At 52.8% G+C, this 21,836-nt stretch overlaps 1 protein-coding gene across 1 annotated transcript; it reads right to left on the bottom strand.

The window, feature by feature from the left end:
- Nucleotides 1–701: 701 nt before the first annotated feature.
- On the bottom strand, nucleotides 702–18,996 carry PLLP (plasmolipin). Its single transcript, XM_082712485.1, has 4 exons — nucleotides 18,684–18,996; nucleotides 5,811–5,984; nucleotides 3,313–3,435; nucleotides 702–1,840 (listed from the first exon to the last, which is right to left on the bottom strand). The coding sequence occupies exons 1-4, from the start codon at nucleotides 18,816–18,818 to the stop codon at nucleotides 1,724–1,726; spliced, it is 549 nt and encodes a 182-aa protein (XP_082568611.1). The 5' UTR covers nucleotides 18,819–18,996; the 3' UTR covers nucleotides 702–1,723.
- Between the last annotated feature and the right edge of the window lie 2,840 nt (nucleotides 18,997–21,836).

Here is a 21,836-nt window from a genome sequence, read left to right as displayed (position 1 = left end):
TCCTCTGATGATGGGAGCTGATCCAGCACATACAGGAGAGGTGAAGGGAGGTGAAGGGCACACGTGCTGGCGTGCAGTGTGACCTTGCTGGGAGCCTTCTCAGCAGGAGGACCATCTGGTTCCAGACTGTCGGCCACTAGTCAAACCGCCGAAGGCGAGAATGTGGATCAGGGGAGACCACTGTATTTACATTCTGATTGTCCCCGGGGTTGTCCAAAAAGGACCAAGGGGTGCCCAGAAATGCCTTCAGCTGATCATTCAAAGCATGTTACTCTGGCAGCAAAAGCATGAGCTCAGTTGGGAGGACTGCCCCTCGCTGTGGTCTGTGCCAGCCTCCTGAAATCAAGCGTGGTCATCGGCTTTGATGACATGCTCCCTGAACTGCACAAAACCTGGAAGGGAGCTAACAGGAGGGCAGTGTTCAGTCCAGCAAGATGACCTAAGAAGCCTAAAGCTAGAGTCATGATTCAGTGTTCAACTGAGACCCTTGGGAGAGTAAAAGGTGTGTTCAACCTGTCGGGACACATGGCCAGGCAGGTAGGAAGTGGGTCAGGCCGCCTCTGGTAAAGGACGTCACTAGTGCTGCTGAGTGACTCCAGAACTGGATTTACCCACTCCAGGTACTTGGAACCTCTCACTGCAACCCTTCCCTGCACCTTCCCAGAATTTATAAGCATCTACAACCAGGATTACCCAACACCTTTTCCAAATAAATTCTTCCATCTTTATTTTTATAAAAAAAAAAAACAACAACAAAAAACCCAAAGAACAAAGTCACCACCAAGCACAGGACAACTTACCAGGCAAGGTCTTGATTCCCTCCCTCCTTCATGTCCCCCGTGCCTCATCAACAGTGTCAGGGAAGCAGTCGGCATGGTTAGCTTTTCCCCAAGGGAGTGTTACAAACAAGGGTTGGAGGGAGGGAGGGAAGGCTGGCTGGGTATTTCATCACTGAGAAGTTGCTTCCAACAGATTGTTTGAAATCACGTGTACGTTTGAAATGCAGGAAAGGAAGACCATGCCATCAGAAATCATACCCCTCTTTCTGCCAAGGTTTTCGAAGCAGCCTTTCATTTGCGGGGAGGGTCAGAATTGTGTTTTATGGGCCGGGGCGGGGGGGGCACCTGGGTGGCTCACTCAGTTAAATGGCCATCTCTTGATCTTAGCTCAGGTCTCAATATCAGGGTTGTGAGTTCAAGACTTACTTACAAAAAAAAACCCCAAAACAGCAACAAAAAACCCCCTGTGTTTTAAGGACCCAGACCAGTTTCAAAAACTTGCTCTGTAGTCCCAGAACAAAGACTAAGATAAATACACATGGTTTGTTAGGCTTATTCTACAGAAGGTCAGGGGCTGCAGGTCTGGAGTCCTTGTTAGTGTACTTAGTGTTGGTGAGAAGCCTGGGCCCCAGCCTGGGACACTGAAGTCTTCTAAAGACAAAGCAGAGACACTGAGAGGCCTGTATCCCCCGTCGCCTTCCACTATATACGGAGGATGGGCAGGCGGTCCCAGCCACTGGCCTCCTTCCAGCCCCTGTGCGTGCTGACTTGGGTCAAACCAGAGGAACGATCCTGATTCCTTAGGAGTCTGACGAGCAGAGCAGAGCAAGCGTAGTCCCTTCTAGGCCGACTCCACAGAGGGCTCAGGCCTCGGGCTTGCGGGCCGCCCCACGCTGGGACCTGGCTGCAGCCAACGGCCCCAAGGGGGCCATGGCACGCGTGGTCTAGGCGTAGCCCCCAGCCATCTGACTGGTGGCTGCATTGCTGCCCACTCCCCGCCAGGCCTGGAAGCTGAAGAAAGCGCTCACTCCGTAGGCAATCATCACTAAACACGAAAAGAACTGGAAGAGGAAGAAGACACCAAAGCTGAGTTGGTGTGCACTGTGGCAATGGGGGGAGGGGGTCAGGGGGGACAGATAGGACCACCAGACAGCCTCAGAAGGGCATATACAGTAAAACCTGGAGTAGTGCTCCCCACTTAACTAGAACAAGCTGCACTGGCAGCCACCCCAACTCCAATTAGCCACATACTCACTTCCCAAGTGTTTGTAAGGATGCCAACATTACATTCTTGTGGGGGAAACCATGGCTAACCACGCAGCAAGGTAGGTCAGACTGTGACACGGGCAACTGGACAGTGTGCTGAGAATGACCGAGGGGTAGGAACTCCTTCAGACACACATCAGGAATTTAGTTTTAAAAAGAATGTTCAGGGAACCTGGGTGGCTCAGTGGGTTAAAACCTCTGTCTTCAGCTCAGGTCATGATCCCAGGGTCCTAGATCGAGCCCCATATGGGGCTTGCTGCTTCCCACCCATTCCCCTGCCTGCCTGTCTGTCTACTTGTGATCTCAGTCAACTAAATAAATAAAATATTAAAAAAAAAAAAAAAAGACAATGTTCAAGAAGTACCGAAGAGGGGTACCTAAGTGGCTCAGTGGGTTAAGCCTCTGTCTTCAGCTTGGGTCACAATCCCAGAGACCTGGGATTGAGCCCTGCATTGGGCTCCCTGCTCAGCAGAGAGCCTGCTTCTCCCATTCCATCTGCCTGCTGCTCCCCCTGCCTTTCTCTGTCAAATAAATAAGTAAAATCTAAAAAAAAAAAAAAAAAAGTATCCAAGGAATTCTCTGGAATTAGTTTATAGGTGGACTACACTGGCCCCTGCAGCCGCATTCTGAAGCTGAGGAAACCCATGTCCTGGTCTTGCTCCTGCCCAACCTTGGACTGTACCTTGGGGTGTTTACCTCACTGAGCCTCAGTTTCTTTGTCTGTCCAGAGGAACTGGTAGTCCCTCAGTGTGGAAGTCAAGGGGTCCTGTGAGGTAATGTCTGCACAGGGCCCCATGGACTGAAGCGTGACAGGTGTGGACGGGGTTGCTGGTATGCCACTCGCTGCTTGATATGAAGCCCAAGTCGGGGCTTCCTGAGAGAGCTGTAAATCCCCCAAAATGGTTTAAACCAAAAGGTACTGTGTGCGCATTTTAAGACAGGTGGGCAGTTTTCAACAGATTCTCCAAGGGGGCACACAGACTATAAATCGGTACGAAGCACCTGTGTGCCAGAAAAGTTCAACAGTGAACCCAAAACTCCCATTTACCATTGAGAGTATCTTCAAGTGTTGCAGTTCCTTGAGGTTTACTGCTAACTGTGGAAGACAAACCCGCACGTCCCTAAGCCCCTCCTGAGAAGGAGGTCCCTTGGTGGTGGCAGATGCTGGCCTCAGACCAGGGGGTGGTGGAAGCCCAGAGGCACAGACTTGGTTTGACCCGCCCCTCCCCCATCACTGCCAAGGGCGCCCCCAGGGACCCATACTCACAGAGGCGGCCGCACGCTGGTTATACGGCCGGGTGCCCTTCAGGGACGTCAGCTCCACAGCGGCAGAGCAGGTGATGAAGGCCGTGATGTAGAGAACAGTTGCACCCACGTTGAATATCATTAACTAGGGAGTGGGGGGAGGGGAGAACAGGCTAAAGATGGCAGACTCTTTCAGTTGCCCCCAGCACACCCCTTTAATATCTAGAACAGAGGCTGGGACTCAAGGATGGGGATGGATACATGGGTCTTTCCCACTATACTCCTCAGGGTGGCAGTCCACATGGGGTCAACCCATAGGCCATCCGAGCAGGGAGCATAAACACACATAAGGCTGAGAGGGGAGGGGAAATGATGCGAAGGCCTAAAGTGATCTGGTCAGGAGAGGGGCAGTGACAGCCCCACAAGGCAAAACTCCATTCCCAATGGCAGGAGACCAAAGGAAGGCCATCTCTGAGAGCACCAGCTGAAGAATTCCAGGGCCACATTATTCCATGCGAGCCTGGCCCCCACACATGGCACTGTGGGCCTCGGTCCTGAGGCTGGCCCTGGGAAGACTTCCCATCTCTCTCTGCCCCACCATGGGGGAATCTCTGCCTGCCTTTTGGCCACATCCTAGACTCAAGGCCACCATGTCAAATGCCAGGGTGAGGGCCCAGCTGGATTCTGGGGCTGACTGGCAGAAGGGACACTTGGATGACAGTCAGGCCCAAGTCCCATTTCCCTAACACTTGGCCCCTGGAGCCCATAAACAGTCTTAGCAGAGATTGCAAACTGGTGGCCCTCAGGCACATTTGGTTCAACCTACAGATTTAAAAAAAAAAAATTATCAATATTCTAAAATGAGATTTTTTTAAAGCTTTTTTTTTTTTTTTTAAAGATTTCATTTATCTGAGAGAGAGAGAGAAAGAGATAGTGAGAGAGCGCATGAGCAGGGAAGAGAAGGAGAAGCAGGGAGCCCGACGTGGGGCTCGATCCCAGAACCCCAAGATCATGACCTGAGCTGAAGGGGGATGCTTAGCCGACTGAGCCACCCAGGTGCCCCAAAAATGAGATTTCATATGAAAACCCAAAGAGCTCATATAAAACTTTCAATCTTAAAATATCAAGATTTGGTACCAAGGGGCCTGCACGCCCACTGACAGCAGGAGCTGGCTCCCTACAGACGGATGGGTACAGGCGCTCCAGAACCCCTCCCTCAACCTACATCACTCACTCACCTTGCCCAGGTCCGGTAGGGAGCTTGTAGTCCCCATTCCAGAAAATGCCAATTTGACAATCCTAATCCAGTTGTCTCCAGATGCCGCCAAGCCTTATCTGCCAATAGGCCCAGCAGCCAAAGAGACACTGCCCTGCTATCTTGGCCCAGGAAAGGAGCCTCTTTCCAACAAGAGCTGTGGCCGGAGCCCCAGGTCTGTGCTCAGAGACACTGAGGTCCCCGCCATCTTGGGAGATTTCTTTCTTCAAGGCTCCTAGGACATGGCCATGACCGGGACTGGACCCTAGCCAGGAAGTCCGGCCGTCCCCTCCTCAGCCTAGGATCTTCCCTGCAAGCCCAGCGGCCACCACAAACACGGCCTGGCTCCTGCCAGTGATGTCAAGATCTAACAAACCCGTTCTGTCTTGAGGATGACTCACGTTTCCTCAGTTTAAACAGTCATTGAATTCCACACAATGCCGCCTAGTCCCAGCCTTGCTTGTCTTACAATCATGTGCCTCTCTTGCCTCGCCGCTCACTGAAAGCCTCAGACCCCAGCTGCAGGGGTTTTCCAGGTCAGAGAAAAAAGCCCAGCGCGAGCTTTCTGTGTCTGGCCGGGGAACTTCCTATGGTCGCTCTCCCCTCTGTGTCCCGAGAAGACTGACCTGGACAAAGCGGGGAGGCCACCCTCTCCCAAGCTGTCGGGGACTTATTCTGGGTAATTCCTGATAGTCTGGCTGAGGGCTGGGAGAGTCTTGACAGACCTCCTGAAACACAGGTTCAAATCCCAACTGCCCCCACAAAACAGAAAAACACTTTCAAGATTCCAAATGCAGGGGGCTCTCCATTCGAGAGCCCTCACAGGGACACCTGGGTGGCTCAGTGGTTAAGCGTCTGCCTTTGGCTCCGATCATGATCAAGCCCCATGTCCAGGTGCTGCTCAGTGGGGAGTCTGCTTCACCCTGTCCCTCTCCCTCTGCCTGCTGCTCCTCCAGCTTGTGCTCTCTCTCTCTCAAATAAACAAGTAATATCTTTAAAAAAAAAAAAAAAGAGAGAGAGAGAGAGAGAGAGAGAGAGCATGCCTCACTTCTCCCTTCTCTGAAGAAAGCCAAGTCTATGTCCTCCTACATTTGTGGCCATGGATCCTCCCTCCCCAACTCAGCTCTACAGCTGGCTGAGGGCCAACTCCCACCAGCCACATCTCAGGCAGGGAAGGTGCCTCTGTCACAGCTGCGCACAGAGGCAGATGGGTCAGCCTTGAGGCACACCCCCCCCCCCAACGCCGTGCTCCCACCCAGACTCACCACCAGCGGCCAGGGCACCATGTACATTTTCATGTGCAGCTGAAACAGGTAGAGGATGAAGAAGACGATTGTCACCAGCCAGAGGAAGACAGCCACGAACATGACCCAGCCGTAGGCCGGGTACAGGTGGTATGGGGTGTCGGCAATCAGGGCCCACACCAGCAGCCCCAGCACCTGGAGGGACGAGACAGGGCCAAGAGTCCCCTAGAGCCCCCAACACTCTGGCCGGAGGCCACGGGGCTGGCTCTGCAGGACACATTTCTCATTTAGTCAAAGAAACATTTATTTGGCTCCTACTGCATACCACGTAAGGGAGTTACCCTTGCCTGGTAACTCCTTTCAGATCTCAGTTGAAATGTTGCACACCATGGGACACTTTCCCCCTGGTCCTCCAGTCTGGCTTCTAGAACACTTCTTTTGTGCCCTCCTGGCCCCCCAGGCACCCACCACCCAGGACCAGATTCTGTTTCCTTCCCCTGACTTTTGAGTTCCTTAAGGGCAGGACAAATGACTGTCTCACAGCTGCATCCAGACACTCAGCACACCTCCCCAGGGAGTCATCCTGGCCTCCTCCATGGCTTTCACCCCCTTCCTTGCTGCCCGAGATCCCCGAGGCTGAGGCACCCTCCCTTCTCCACAAGGGCATGCTCTGCAATCTCTGGAGCTAGGCATGATTCAGCGCTAGCGCTGAGGCAGGGAGGGTCTAATGGGGGGCTCTGGAGAAAGGCTCCCTTGCTGACAAAGAAGCACCAAGACAACTGTCCCTCTTCTTTCTTGGATGGCATCCAGGCATTGTGGCAGCAAGGCTCACGGGGACCCTGCCACAGCTGGAGAATGACCTAACCATCAGACGGATCAGAGAGAAATGGCTCAAGAGCCAAATCCATCTCTGGCTGCTGGTTCTGGAAACAAAAAGGCCTCTTGGCCAAAAGCTCCTATACCAGCCCCCGGAGAGCTGGTGCTCACCAGCGAGCACAGCCAGCACTGGGAACCTGCTGCATGCTCCCACCCCAGCGCCCCGCCAAGGACTGAAGGCATGTTGCGTACCCATTCCCCTACATGTGAAGGGTCAGTACAGGAATGACCTTAGCCGAGTCCAGAAATCTGTAGGACAATGCTCCTTTCTCCTCATCCTGCCCCTCCTGCCCAAGAGGCCCGGGAGGGCTATGGTTGACTTTTCCTCCCAGTGGGAGGTGGAGCCCTGGAGCCTGAGAGCCAACAGCTGGGCTTTAATCCTGCCCACACTGTTGGACCCTGGGCAAGCTCCTTTCCCTCTCTGTGCAGCTCCCAGGGGACAACTCCAGTCTCCCCACCAGAATGCAGCTCCCCGAGGAGTCCAAGTTTGGTCACCGCTGTATCTCCAGGGCCCAGAGGTACCTGGTCAGCAGATGTGTGTGCAGAACTAACGAGCCTCGGTTTCCTTATCCATGAAATGGGGGTCAGAAACCTGCCCAGCACAGGAAGCAGAGGTGAATCGGTGATGTACTCCTGGCCTTGCCCCCCTCCACCCACCAGAGATGGGCTGGTAGCGGCCTGGGTGGCCCAATTTAGGGGTGAGGAAGGCGGCAGGGCCTTGCCTGCAGGCACGCAATTAAGGGACAGAGCTGTTACCAGCAAGGACCCAAAGCTGGTGTGTCTCAGCAGAGCACCGCCAGCTTTTACCACCCATCCTCCGGCACCCTGCCTGAGAAGGACATTATGAGGGCGGCCAAGAGCCCCCAGAGCTGGGTGAGGCCACTGCTCTGAAAGAGAACCACCCCCCCCAACACAGCTTGTTGCAGGACCCTCCCAGGTAAGAACCAGACTCATCAGGTACAATCATCCTTCCACTTCAAGCGGGGTCCTGATGGGCCCCCAGGCCAATGTGCTGCCTGCTCCAACCACCAAAAAAGGAAGTCAGAAAATGCACTGAACTGAAAATCAAGAGAAGACCAATTTGGCTTCACCCTAACATGTACCTACCACTTACTGGTACGATTACTCCTTGATTTGGCTGCAGAGACCACTGAACACCCTCCGGATCCATGCCAGGCCTCAGGTAAGCCACTCCCTGTTTGGTTCATGGTTTCCCCATGACCCCCTCATTGGTGTGTACTATGTATTTCCCCCATTTTTCAAACAGAAACTCAGAGGGAAATATCTGCAGCTGCCCATGGTTCCCCCCAGGGTTGGGGGTAGGGCAGGATTTGAACCCAGCTCTGACCTCTGGAACCCAGGCTACTGAGAGTTACTTAGTAACACGTGAAAGATGAGGACACCCGAGCTGTCCCCTGGCTCTGCCCTGCCCTCCAGCCCAGCCCTGGTTTCCAGATCAGCAAGCGCAGCCTCTGAGAGATAAAGCCACCAGATAAGCAGCGGGAATTTCTGGGGTTCCTCCTGGCTTTGCCAACCTGGCCCTGTGCCCTGGGAGCCGCCTCGGTTTCTGCCCTCAAACAAGGAAAGGTCCACTCTTCCCTTGGAACCAGAGAGACTGGTTTTTCCTGTCCACTCTCCCCCGGCCCCAGGAATCTGAATGGCACACTCCAACCCAGGGCCCAGGGAGACCCTACTCAGGACAGGGAGGCCCCACATTTGCCAACCCCTCTGCTAGCCTGACGGCCTCATCCCCACTCTGGCCAAAGACCCCTCCTGTAGCTGGAAGAAGGGGCTGGAGGACCTGTCCTGTGGTCTACTGGACAAGAGTAAACCCCACTTTTCAGAGGAAAGGGGACAGGAGTAGGTAGCCGAGGGTAAAGAGCAAAGGAGGGCCACCTGTCTCCAGAGTGTGATCCAGGCCCCTCTGTCCAGGATAGTCGCCTTGCAGCTCGGGTGCCCCTCTCTGGGACCATTCATTCAACAAGTATCTATCCAACACCTACTACGGTGTGAGCCAAACAGACAAAACACCTGCTCTCCCAGAACTCCCACTCTATGGAGGGGACCCAGATAAAAGCCCAGTGCATCGATGAATGTGGGAAAGCAGGCCACAGGGCAAGGGGTAAGTGCTACGGAAAAAACTGCAGCTGAGAAGGAACGGGCAGTGCCAAGAAAGATCTCACTGGGAAGGTGACTTGTGAGCAGCGGGAACAGCAAGGATTGGCCAGGAGAGAGGCACGGACCAGATTCTCTTTCAGAGCCTCCAGAAGGAACCAACTATGCAATATCTCGATTTTGAAATTCTAGCCTCCAGGACGGTGAGACAACAGATTTCTATGGTCTGAAGCCGCCCAGTTTATGGTATGTTTGTGACGGCAGCCCCAGGAAACCAGTACATCTTTCTTAGCTACTCTTGGACAGCCGACGGATGTCACAATCTGACCTGTGATACTGACATCAGTTCTGATGGAGGGCTGGCCTACTACTCCCTGGGTTCAGGCTCTGGCCCTGCCAACTTACCAGCTATGGGACCCAGGGCAAGTTGCTGGACCTCTCTGTGCCTTAGTGTCCTCATCCTCCACACGTACCTACCTCAGGGGGTCGTTCTGAGATTAAAGAAAGTAATACATGTAAGGGACTTAGATCAACACGTTCCACTGTCATTATCAACCTGAGAGGCTGGACTGTGGGTTTTCCAATCCATTCTCTGCCCATATTCCTGAGGTAGAAGTAATTGTGTGTGTAGTTCCCAGGGGTGTGAGGCCTCACTGAGATAAAGGACGTATCTAAACTTAAACACGAGGCATGGTGCCTGGCAGCTCAGGGCCCCATGCCAGTGTGGGCCCCACCCGTCTTTCAGATAAGGCAGCCGGCTTATCTGAAGGGCAGGCCCCAGAAGGGGAGCCCTGCCCAGCCCTAGAATGCCTGTGGAAGCACACTCCTTCTGTTCCTCACAGGCTGAGGGGTTCTGGGGAGAATCCTTCATCCTCAGACCTGAGTATGCCCCTCAGGACAATGGGAGCAGGGAGGTTCCTCTTAGTGCTCTCCAAGGCTCCCTTCAGCCTAGGCCTGACACTCCTCCAACTACACACCTCCCACAGCGGGGCCCAAAGCCCTCTCCCCCTGGTGGCGGAGGAACCCTTCCATCGCCAGCACTAAGCTAAGTCTTTTCCCACCCAAGGACGGTCACTCTTCTAATCCCTCTCCACTTCTTGGGCTGGGTCAGACCCTTGTGGATTTGCTGTACGACCTTGGGAAAGTTACCCAAACTTTCTGATGTTTCTTTATCTGACATGTGAGAGGACTGGGCAGGTACACCCATCCTGGTCACCTCACAGGGGTGTCATTGCAGGTAAAATGCTGTGAAGGAAAACGTCAACAGCTGTAGTGGTCGGGTGTGGTATGAGGGCCGTTGGCATCTCCGGGAAGGAGTGGAGAGGGGCTTACCTCCCGGAGTGGGGTGCCTCAAAGAGTGGCAGCACCTCAGAGCCCGGATGCTGACACTGGGGACTCAAACTCAGCCAAGGCAGGCAGGTCACAGAAATGGCCAAGGCCGTATAGGCGGGAACTGAGGAACAGAGAGCAGCCTACTGGTATCAGAGGAATGCAGCGCGACAGCCAAGACTTCTAATTTTCCAAGAGACACTAGAAATCTGAATTCCTATGTGAAATCTTCAGCTTTTTAAATGCTGGCAATGAACCCAAAGGTTTTGGAGATAATGTGAGGATGTGGCCCCACCCAAAAGCTGCCAGAACTCCCTTCTCTCCACTACACTCTCCAGGAAACTGGGACCTGCGGGCAACATGAGCCCTTCTGGGGTTCCCCCTCACAGGGACACATCTGGGCAGCTGAGGACACTCTGAACTTGGCCTGGCCAGGCCCAGCCTCCACCCCTGCCCTGACCCTTCTTCCCACAGTGAAAGGGACTTTATGGGGACAAAAGCCACCCATTGTGTCACGAGAGACAAAGGCGCAGGGGACAGAGGCTCCGGGGCGCCTGGACTGGCCACAACACACCCACACACTGGCCCCTCCCTGTACAGAGGTGGCGGACTGGGGTGGGGGGGGCAAGGAGACAGCTCCCTGGAATCCCTGCACTGTACACCCCAGCACTTGGGAGTCCTGGGGGCCGCTTCCCAGCTCCACCATCGGGGGTCACAGATTTCACTCTTCTCGGCCTTCCTTTCACTCCAAAGCTCTCATTTGGCCTCTCCCACCTGGGCAAACGGACAGGCCAACCCAGACCAACAGCAAAGGGCCTGTTAATATCCAGGGCCAGGCTCACTGGGCTGCCAAGAAAACCAGCTCACCCCTCTCTGCCCACTAAGCAGGTTCCCAGTGGCCCTGGGGACCAGGGCAGCGCCCCTGCGGCTCCCTGAGACCATTAATGAGCAGGAAATCGGGGCCTGGTCCTCACTGAGTTACAGCATCAACCAATCACCAGCTGTCAAGAAGCGACCAACACCTGACCCCTGCCACATGTACGAAATAGCCTCCATCCACCATCCATGGATAGCTTGGCAGCCTCATTTTTTTTTTTTTTTAAGATTTTATTTACTTATTTGACAGAGATCACAAGCAGGCAGAGAGAGAGAGAGGAGGAAGCAGGCTCCCTGCTGAGGAGAGAGCCCGATACGGGGCTTGATCCAAGGACCCCGGGATCATGACCTGAGGCTTTAACCCACTGAGCCACCCAGGCACTCCGCATGTTGTTGTTTTCTTTTTAGTTTCTCATCAGCATTTTATTTATTTATTTTATTTTTAAAATAAATAAAATAAATAAAATGAGAGAGGCACAGGCTTGACGGGAGAGTCCCACCTCTTTCCATGTACACCTGGTTAAACAACCATTCGAGGGCACCCAGCCCGTAACACTGAATTCAAGGCCATGCTTGCTGCTGTGTGTTCATGGGAGAGTGTCTTCCCCAGTCAGGGCCTGAGGGGCCCTCAAGGGCCGCCTTCACAGTTCTGTCACAAGCACAAACTACCTGTACTATATTTTTACACTGTATTTTCATGTATTTGGAAGATTTTTAAAGAAGGTATTTCATTTATTTTTGAAATACGTAGTCTGTATGACATTGCATGTAACAAAATGGTATTTTTAGCAAGTCTCCCTCCTACCCTGATACTCAGTTTCTTCCCCAGGGGCAAACAAAAGGGGTCTCTTAGGTATCTCTCCAGGAACTGTGCATGCACGCACGGCCGCCCGCACACCCTCTTTTAAACAGGTGCATCTCTATATATTCTCTCTTCCTCCCATACACACAATAGTATTCTACACACAGTTTTGCACCTTGCCTTTTCCACTTAGCTATACAGCCTGGAGAATGTTTGTCATTACAGACAGCTGCCCTCCTATTTTCTCCGAGGGCTAAGACGTTATCTTTTCACAAACTGCAAGATATGCCACTGTACACATGTGTCATAATTTACTATAACAGTATGTATCAACTATGTTTCTATTAAAAAATAAATAAGGGACACCAGGGTGGCTCAGTCGGTTAAGAATCTGCTTGGGCTCAGGTCATGACCCTAAGGTCCTAGGATCAAGTCCAGCATAGGCCTCTCTGCTCAGCAGGGAGCCGGCTTCTCCCTCTGTGCTCTCTCTCTCTGACAAAATAAATTTTAAAAAATCTTTAAAAATAAATAAATAAAATGCTGATGAGAAATTAAAAAGAAAACAACAACAGTGGCACCTGGGTGGCTCAGTGGGTTAAGCCTCTGTCTTTGGCTCAGGTCATGATCCCAGGGTCCTGGGATTGAGCCCCACATCCACCTCTCTGCTCAGTGGGGAGCCTGCTTCCTCCTCTCTCTCTGCCTGCTTCTCTGCCTATTTGTGACCTCTCTGTCAAATAAATGAATAAAATCTTTTTTAAAAAATAATAAAGAGGGACACCTGGGTGGCTCAGTTGGTTAAGCGGCTGCCTTCGGCTCAGGTCATGATCCCAGGGTTCCTTGCTCAGCAGGGAGCCTGCTTCTCCCTCTGCCTCTGCCTGCCACTCTGTCTGCCTGTGCTCACTCTCTCTGACAAATAAATAAATAAAATCTTTTAAAAAAAATAAATAAAAATTAAAAAAAGAAAGAAACAGAAGTCCATGCGGCATAAAAAAACACCATGAGCAAAGTCAAAAACAACACTAGGAAAAAAACATTTGCAAATCATCTGGAGGTCCTAATAACTGGTAAGACAGACTTAAGACTCCACAGAATGGAGAAAGAGGACAAACAGACGACAAATACAAACAGCTCACCAACATGTTTTTCCAAGGCCAACCTCACTCATAAGAGAACTAGAAAACGCTACTACCCTGAGTGATGGCGGGGATTGGGGGGGTCCTGATTCACCAGGCTGGTGACCTCTCCAGAGGGAGTTTAGCAAGCTCCATCAAAATCACGAACACTCAGACCCATGGCCAACAGTCCCGCTTCTGGAAATGTACTGGACAGATGCACTCAGTAGCTTGTGTGTGCTCATTCACTGCAACAGGGTACAAAACAGCAGGAGTGGGAACCCCAGGTGTCTGTCCACAAAGGAATGGGCCCCATGAGTCCCAAGGCAGCAGGTAATGGACCGCTGCAAAGCCCTAAGCCAGCCATCGTACTCCATGCACGGAGAGCAGACCACAAGACATTTTCTGTATGAAAAAGGAGCAGACACAGAAGGATGTGCATAGAAAGACTGTACTCCTTGGGTCAAGTGAGGAGAGGTGGCACTCTCCCGCCAAGCCTGTGACTCTCTCAAGAGTCTGAAATGGAACCTGGGAAACCAGGGCAGGCATGGGCGGGGTGACTCTAACTGGAAAGGACAAAGATTTTTCAGCCTGCTCTTTCCCAGCCCAGTAAATAAATATATTTACTACGGTTTTATTCTGAACCGTAGTAAATATATTACCTATTAAAGAAATTCAGAACAGGAAGGATTAGAGAAAGAAAACACCCAGCACACTATGTGCTGTCAAGGGGGAAAAGCACCGTGGGGCACACGCACAGAGTGTTCCCATCTGTGGTTTTTAAAGTAAGGACAGGGGTCACGTGCAGAAAAATGCATAGACTCAGCGTGGAATGCTGCCTTCCTGCAGGTGGTTACCTCGGGGGACTGGTCCAGGACTGATCCAGGAGGAGAGAGATGACATTCGAATTAATTACTCTTTGTATTGTTGGACTGTTCTGCTGTGTGCCTGTGTGATTTTCTCAAGGAATACAATTTTTTTAAATGCGCCCATCAGTAGAGAAAGGGCTACATGAACACTGACTGACACCAGGACATGCCCTGAATCGGTTAACAGGGAGGGACAGTAACAGAAGAGATCTCAGGTGGTCTGGGTGTAAGAAATGCAACTTACCAAACAAAGGAGAGGGCATAAAACCATCCCCGTTTTTCACAATGCACAGGAAAAAGAACTGGCAACTCCCTACAGGGGTCCCCTTGGGAAGAGGGGCAAGCAATCCAAGAATAACTTTGGCCTTATCTGTAAAAGGTTTTCATTTTGTAAGGAGAATGTGTTCACATATTTATTCCAAACACCCAACTCCCTCCAGGCCACTACCAGTGGGGTGTATGGGTGGAGATAACAAGACCAAGCACTGGTTTCCTCTGGGCACAGGAGGTGGACCAGCAAGCTTGCAGGGCCTGGCATGATGTACCCAGGAGACTGAATCCACATAGCTCAGGGCGAAAGAACACCCTGGGAGGCTCCAGCACTGCACTTCCAACAAGACCGAGCTCTGCTCACACCTCGGAAACCCCCACAATCTCCTCCGGGCAGCCTCTTGTCGGAGGACAGAGGGGACTTGCAGGCCTTGCCCTGACCCCCACTGGGAGAGGAAGGTGAAGTACCTGCTGGGACTGGGGACAGAGCCAGGATTACAGCAAGGAAGAACCTTCTAATACTCCCAAATGCACAAGGATGGTGCTGGCAGCCTTGAGAGTGACTGAGCTCCCCGTCGCTGGAAGCATGTAAGCTCGCGGGACCTCTGGGAGCAAGCATGAAGAACCCTATGATTCTACGGCTCTGTGAATCCTAACTGCCCTTCATTCCAACACACATGGCACTAAGCCCTGTACAGCACCATATTCCACATTCCTCACTATTCCATAGTCACTATTTTACCAACAAGGAAACAGAAGCTCTAGGGTATTAGGGAAGGTGCAAGATCACACAGCCAGGAAGGGGCAGCCAGGATCTGAACCCAAGGCTCTCTGCTTTCAGGCCAGTGCTCCCACCAATACTCTCCATCACCCACGGGTCACTGTGATCTAGTGGTGGGTGAAGCTTCTGATAATTTGTTCAAAAACGAAAATGGTGTGGCCACCTCCAATTTCAAGAGGTCCAGCAAAAAAGGGCAAAGGGTGCAAACACTGATTGGCCCATTTATATGGGCTTTTATGCCCAAGGCCTCAGGGATGCCTTCTGACTGCAAGGCTTTTGGGCAAGCTATTCTAAGGTCCATCTGTTTGGAACCGCCTTCTTACTACTCCCTTCCTTATAACTAAACCCTTCAGAGCCAACTTCTGTCAGGAAGCCTTCCTTAGTGGCCCTGGCCCTGAATAAATCTCCCTTCCTGAAGGTCGTCTCCCTCCCTTCCCCTCCAAAGCATCCCAGGAATCTGTAACCTCTACCAAAAAAATAAAAAAAATAAAAACAAAACAGGAACATAGCTAGAGCCTCGCTTTGGATGTGAGTGCAAATTCTGACTGCCACTCTACCCTGTGTGACTTTATATTCAAGTTCCTCACTCTTTGCTCATCAGTAAGCCCAGGTTAAGATAATCCTTCTCCCCGGAGCTGTAAGGATCAGTTAACCACACCTTCCACAAGATTCCTTCCACCCCCTAGCCACACCCCTGCAACATCAAAACCTCCAAATTTTTTTATTTTTTTTTAAGATTTTCTTATTTATTTGACAGAGAGAGAGATCACAAGTAGGCAGAGAGGCAGGCAGAGAGAGAAGGGGAAGCAGGCTCTTGGGGCTCCCAGGATGCTGGGACCATGACCTGAGCCTAAGACAGAGGCTTTAACCCACTGAGCCACCCAGGCACCCCAAAACCACCAGATTTTTATGACCAAATGAGTTGTCTCTAGCTCAAACTTGCCTGCTTGTTTTTTAGATGCTTATCTGCATAAATCCATCATGTTTCCCTTTTTGCCTAGGCTGCTAGGAAACTCGACAAAGAATCAACAGCCTCAAACGTGCCATAGATTCCTGGTACAATGACCTCTTTTGGGTCTCAAGTCAATACTTTCCCCCTCTACACACACAACACAAACTTTTAGAAATATATGACTTTAACTCCTGTTGTAAGAAGCTGAGTATCACATTCTGCCCAATGTTCTTTCTGGAAGCAGATGGTGTGTGTGTGTGGGGGGGTGATAAATCAGTTAACACTGAAGTTGGTTCTTCAGGACCCACTTCAATACCAGACAAAGAGCACATTTCCTCTCTGCCCAACCCACCTCCCTCCTCCCACCACATCCTTTGAGAGACAAAGGAGAATTAGCTTTCATCTTCCCATTTACTGCCTCCTCCATGCAGCCTGATCCCTTTGAGAAAAGCTCATCCTCTGGGCACCTCCCTCAGACCAAGAGTAAGCAGGTGCTGGGCCTTTGGGGGTTGGGAGGGATGACCACTCCATCATACCCTCAAAAGCATCACACCCTGTACCCTGTGGGAGCACAGCTGAGTGTGGTGATTAAGAGCATGGGCCAGAAAAGTCAGCCCACACAGGGCTTAGATACCAGTTCTATCACTCTTAGACCTTGGGCAAAGAACTGACCTCTGAGTCTCGGTTTCCTCACCTATAAAATGGGGAGAACGGAATATATAAAGCCCTTGCCAGGGAACCCAGAGCCTAGTTCACACCTGACTGGTGGAAGCTTTTTGCTTCTCAGCAGATGGTGGTGCCCCCTAGGAAACCAGGAAGCTGTCCACTGGAATTGTCTGTGGCCAGAGAAACAGCTCAGGAAGCAGCTTCTCCCACACGTAGGTTGGTTAAGGCACTAAAAGGTGGTCTTCAGAAGTCTAATAGGAGACCCTCATCCCCCCACCCCAGCTCCAAAAGCACTGCAGGGGGAAGGGAGCAAAGGAAGGCCATCTCACTCACACCCAGTCCCTCAGTGTCTGGACACCTAAGCAAGGCCTCCCAGCAAGTCGCACACCCTGTGTAGACCCAGGGTTGATTTCTGTGCAATGGGACAGGAATATTCAGGACTGCGCTGCTGGGCCCACAGAGACTGACAAATCAGAAACAGCAGCCTCTTCCCAAGGTATCTACCCAGGTCCTAGCAGACACAGCAGGGCCCTCTTACTCTCAACTCCAGTTCTCACTGTTCAAATGTGAAAGCAGCCCATGCTCAGGTCCCATCAAGCAGGAGCTAAGCCTAGGGCTCCATGAAACCGCCCCCCACCCCCAGACCCCAGCAGAGCTTTCTCCCTATCTCTCCCCATGGCACTCAAGGCCCTCAGCTTCTGACCACCTCAGAAACAAGGGCTTCAACTCTAGCTGTACCAACCCAATCCCCCCCAACTTCCTTTCCAGTAGTCCATCCCCAAACTCTGGCTCCCACATGACTGGTGGAAGCTCTTAACACCCTCTCCCTTCCTCTGCTAGAGTTCAGTGAAATCAAAAGTTCCCTCTCCTTCAGGAACCTCCCAGGACTCCAAATTCATCTGCCTCTCCTCTGCCCCTTCAGTCCAGCCCTGAGGCTATCCTTCCTGCTCCCTGCCACCTTCTCAATGGTCCTGGAGTGCAGCATGCAAACCTGCCAATTTAAATCAGGCCCCATGGGAGGTCTTACCCACCCTGGGAATCTCCAAAGCAACTCTGGGAGAAGATTACAAATGTAGATTTCTGGGCTGCACTTCCTGAAATTCCAATTCCACATTTTTTCCAAGGGGGTGGGGATTAAGACTCTACATTTTAAACCTTTCCAAGAGAGTCTGAGGCTGGTGTGGGGGCTGAGGGGCCAGAGACAGATCTGTGAAACCCTGAAACAGAGCTAGCACTGACCTAGGTGGAGACAGGGGCTGGGGAGGGGAAGGGGTACGATGTGTCAGACTACCGAGCCTCTCAGCCTTCCAACCAAACCAGGATCAGGCAGGATGGGGACGACCGACATGCCCTAAAAGAAAATGGATCCTGGCCCACCTCCAGTTCCACCTTAGTCCTCTGGACCCTCAGTTGCTGGGGAAGTCTCCCACAGGGGCAGCCACCCGGCTTCCTGACCCACCAGAGGGTACCGTGGTAAGAAAGAGAAAACCGCCAGGCCTGAAACCAGTGTGTGGGGAGAGGGATGTTCCCATCAGTCCGACTCTGCTGGGATCCGCACAGGGTCTGGGAGGCATCGGAACCTTGCAAATGCCTCTGGTTTCCCACAAATCCCTCCGCCGGCGCTGGGCGCGGTATCTTGGCCCCATGGGGCCGGCCAAACCGGCTGGAACCCGGTGGGGCAACCAGTGGAAGCCAGAAAAGCCCGGTCCCCGCGCGAGAGGCCTGGGGCCGCGCCTAAAGGTACGCGCCGGAACCGAGGTGCACTCTCGCTTGGAAAAGGAGTGTCTGGGGCTCCGCCACGCGGAGCCCCTCGGAGTGGACTTTGCTTCACTCAGGCCGCGTGTCCTGGAGGGCTGGGAGCACTGCCGTGGCAGAGAGAGACAGAGAGACAGAGACAGAGGCTGGGGGACAGAAAGGCTGGGAGACAGAGCGAATTGGGCGCAGTGACTGTGCGTCTGTGAGCGCTCCTTTGGCTGGCCTCCAGTGACCACCTCGCGGGACGATGGGGCGCGCGCCGAGTGGGCACTCTGAACACGGGTGCTCGCGGCGACGGCAACGGGGATGTGTCGAGTTGAGAGGGCTGAGGGTGGTCTCGGGGGCGTGCGTCCTGGAGGCGCCCGGGGGACAGGGGCGTCGCGGCGCGTGGGAGCCTAAGGTGAGGGAGTACTGGGAGCAAAGGAGGCAGCCCCGAGCCCTCCCGGCCCGGCCGTCCCCCAGCTGGACCCCGCGGCCCCGCGCGCGCTCACCAGCTGCAGCAGCATGAGCGCACCGAGGCTGGAGCGCACGAAGCCCAGGTCCGGGCGCAGCGCGGAGACCGAGGCGCCGGCGCCCTGCGCGGGGCTGCTGGTCCGCGTGCTCACTTTCGACGGGAACTCGGCCATGGTGGTTCCGCTCGCTTCCCGACGTCTCTCCGGCCGCCGCCGTCGCCGCCCCTCCCCGCGGTGGGTGCCGGCTGCCGAGCCGCTCCTCCCCGGGGGCTCCCGCTCCCGAAGCGGCTCCCGGCGCGACGCGCGGCGTCGGGGCGGGAGGCGGCCAGCAGCCAGGTGCGGCCGAACTCCGGCCCCGCCCCCACCGCGGGACCCGCCCCTTTAACCCTCCGCCTGCCGCCGGCCGGCTCCGCCTCGAGCCGCTCGTGGCCGCGTCCACTTTCCAGATGGTGCAACTGAGGCCGCGGTCAGTGAGACGGATCCGCCACAGCCAGCCTGGAGAGCCGCACTTTTCTCTCCCAAGGAAAGCCACCTCCTGGGAATCTCCCTCAGCGTCGGTGCGGCTTTCACCGATGCTCCGGCCCCTGCCAGCCGGTCACTTCCAAGCCGGAGGTAAGCGGGGCTGGGGAAGCGCAGTAATCTCAGGCCTCTCCTGGATGCCTCTCCTGGATGCCTCTAGGGGCCTCTCTGAAGTTTCTCCTTACAGCGTGATCCGCATCTCTGCAGGAGTCCTGGGAGATGGGACCTGGCACCCAGGAGTTGAGGGTCTGAGTTGACTGAGGCTGCTCGTGACTCAATTTACGTGGTTTCCACTTCTGAACATACTAAGCAGTAACTTAGAAGATCATTGAGCCTCGGCTTCCTCGTCTGTAATATAGGGATATGAAAGGACCTCACTTCACAGAAGCTCCTGGCACAACGTGACAAGGGCATGCGTGAGGGGCATTAACAAGGTGGGAGATGATGTTGGAGTTATGGTCTCATTACTCCACCTGCACCCTGAAATGCGTGCGCGCGTGCACACACACACTCACAAGCACACACAAACCCCCTTCAAGCCATAAAGGCTTGCACACATAATTTATCAACCAGTGTTTGCAGAACCTCTACTATATGTCAGGCCCTATCCTAGTCCCTGGGGATACAGCAGGTACAAGCCAGGCAAGGCTTCTTCATACCCATATCCATATCACTGGGTATGACAAGTGATAGACTGGGAAGAAAAAACGTCAGTGACGTAAAATAGATGTGACAGAGATGGCCAGGAGGCAATTTTTAGATAAACTGGCCAGAGAAGACCTCTCAGAGAGGTGACATTTAGGCAGAGAGCTGAATTATCAGTAGGGCCGGCCTTGGAAAGAACTTAGTAAGTGCAAAGGCCCTGGAGCTAGAGGAAGCCAGTTTGAGGATCATTGGTGGGGTGGGGGTAACATGAGCAAGGGGGGAGGCTCAGCAGGAAGGCAGGGACCAGTTCCCAGAGGGCTATTTAGATGATGGTCCTATTAGTGTCCTATGGCTGCCACCTGACTGTGGTATCTTTAAACAAAAACAAACAACAACAACAACAACAAAACCAACCCAGAAATGTATTCCCATATAGTTCTAGAGGTCTGAAATCTGCAATCAGTTTCAGTTAGCCAAAATCAAGATGTCAAAATCAAGGGCTGCTATTCCTCTGAAGGCTCTAGAGGAGAATCTGTTTCTTGCTTTTCCAGTTCCTGGTGGTTGCTTCTGGCACTCCTTGACCTGTGACCTCATCTCCTGAATCTCTGCCTCAAGGACCACATTGATGACTTCTCTTCTGTATGGATCAAATCTCTTTTGGTCGCCCTTGTAAAGACAGCTGTGATTGGGTTAAGATCCACCCAGGTAATCTAGGATGACCTCCCACCTCAAGAACCTTAATTTAATCTGCAAGGACCCTTTTTTCTTTATACAGTAAAATGCACAGATTCCGGGGATAGGGTCTGAGACATTTGGGTAGTTATTTTTCTGCCTACTCAGTAATGGAGGAGAGAGGTTAGCATTTTATTTAAGGCCTGGTGGGTTTCTAACAGGAGAGTGACAAGATCTGATGGCCAATATCTGATGAAAATGTCACTGGTGGATGATGACTGAGCCCTTCACCTACCCTGGATGTCCTACCCCTTCGCCACAAGACCCCTGAGACCCTCCTCCCGACCCCTGAGACCCTCCTCCCCACCCCACAGGCAGTGGGCACTTGAAATGAACGGTGCTTCTTGGTAGCTGCAAACCCAGAGACCAGCCTCCCTGTACACTGCACAAGGCCAAGTGCAGAAGAACAAAGCTCTTGGGTAAACCTTTAATTTTATTATGACACAGAAAACAGTAAGATGATTGTTTCCGAGGCAGAGTCTAAAACAGTAGAGTGTTTTTGTTTTGGTTTTGGTTTAGATTTTGTTTTTTTGGTTAATCCCACTTTCATTCCTTTCAAATGGCAGCAAGCGAGAGTCAATTACTGCATTGTTTTTTACTTTGACATTTTCTTCCAGACCAGCTTCACTCTCGCCCTTAGTCAGAAAAAGTGGGAAGGAACCTGTCCCCAGGCTGGAACCTGCCACCCACCCAGAGTCTCCACTGGCGCCTTAGAAGTTCTGGGATGGGGTGGGGGAAAAAGAGAGCTGGGAATGAGGCCAGGAATGCCTGTCCTTTCCCAGGCTTGACCCCCTCTCTGGGGTCTGAGCCAGCCATCTCCACACAGAACACATGGCTTTGTCTCAGTTCTCCTCCATTTTATAAAGACTTCCTAGTTTGGCCAAGCCCCTACTGTGTGCTGGACCTCCCTCCCTTGGGGTAGGGTGGGAGCACGCTGGAGAGGCAGTGGCGATTCAGGCACTGAGCAGATGTTTAACCTGTACCTTGGGTGTTCTGGGCCCTGAGGATAGAGCTGTGAGCCTGCAGATAAATTGATAACTATCAATTGTGATAACATCACTTCAGGAAAAGAGCAGGGCCCCATGGGAAAGAATAGTTGAGGTTTGGGGGTTGTCAGGGAAAGTATAAACATTTAAACAGAGACCTGAAGGATGAATAGGAATCAGGCAGAGAAAGCTACCATATGTGCAAAGGCCCTGAGGTGGGAAAGACTGGGGTCTTTGAGGAAGGACAGAAGGTTATGAGCTGAAGGATTGGGGAGAGATGAGGTTCAGGTAGGAGCCAGGACCCAGATCA

This window comes from Mustela nivalis, assembly GCF_964662115.1.
Source record: "Mustela nivalis genome assembly, chromosome: 18".
NCBI classification, from domain to species: domain Eukaryota; kingdom Metazoa; phylum Chordata; class Mammalia; order Carnivora; family Mustelidae; genus Mustela; species Mustela nivalis.
Note: the sequence above shows the minus strand (reverse complement) of the source record. Positions and strands in the feature narration are given on the sequence as shown.

Bases quoted from the DNA above. Each gene is read 5' to 3' on its own strand.
- PLLP (XM_082712485.1), bottom strand. From the start codon at position 18,818: ATGGCCGAGTTCCCGTCGAAAGTGAGCACGCGGACCAGCAGCCCCGCG. The intron at 5,985-18,683 runs GTGAGCGCGCGC...TCGTCCCTCCAG, and splicing joins CGCTCATGCTGCTGCAGCTG to GTGCTGGGGCTGCTGGTGTG. The intron at 3,436-5,810 runs GTGAGTCTGGGT...CCCACTCCCTAG, and splicing joins TGGTGCCCTGGCCGCTGGTG to TTAATGATATTCAACGTGGG.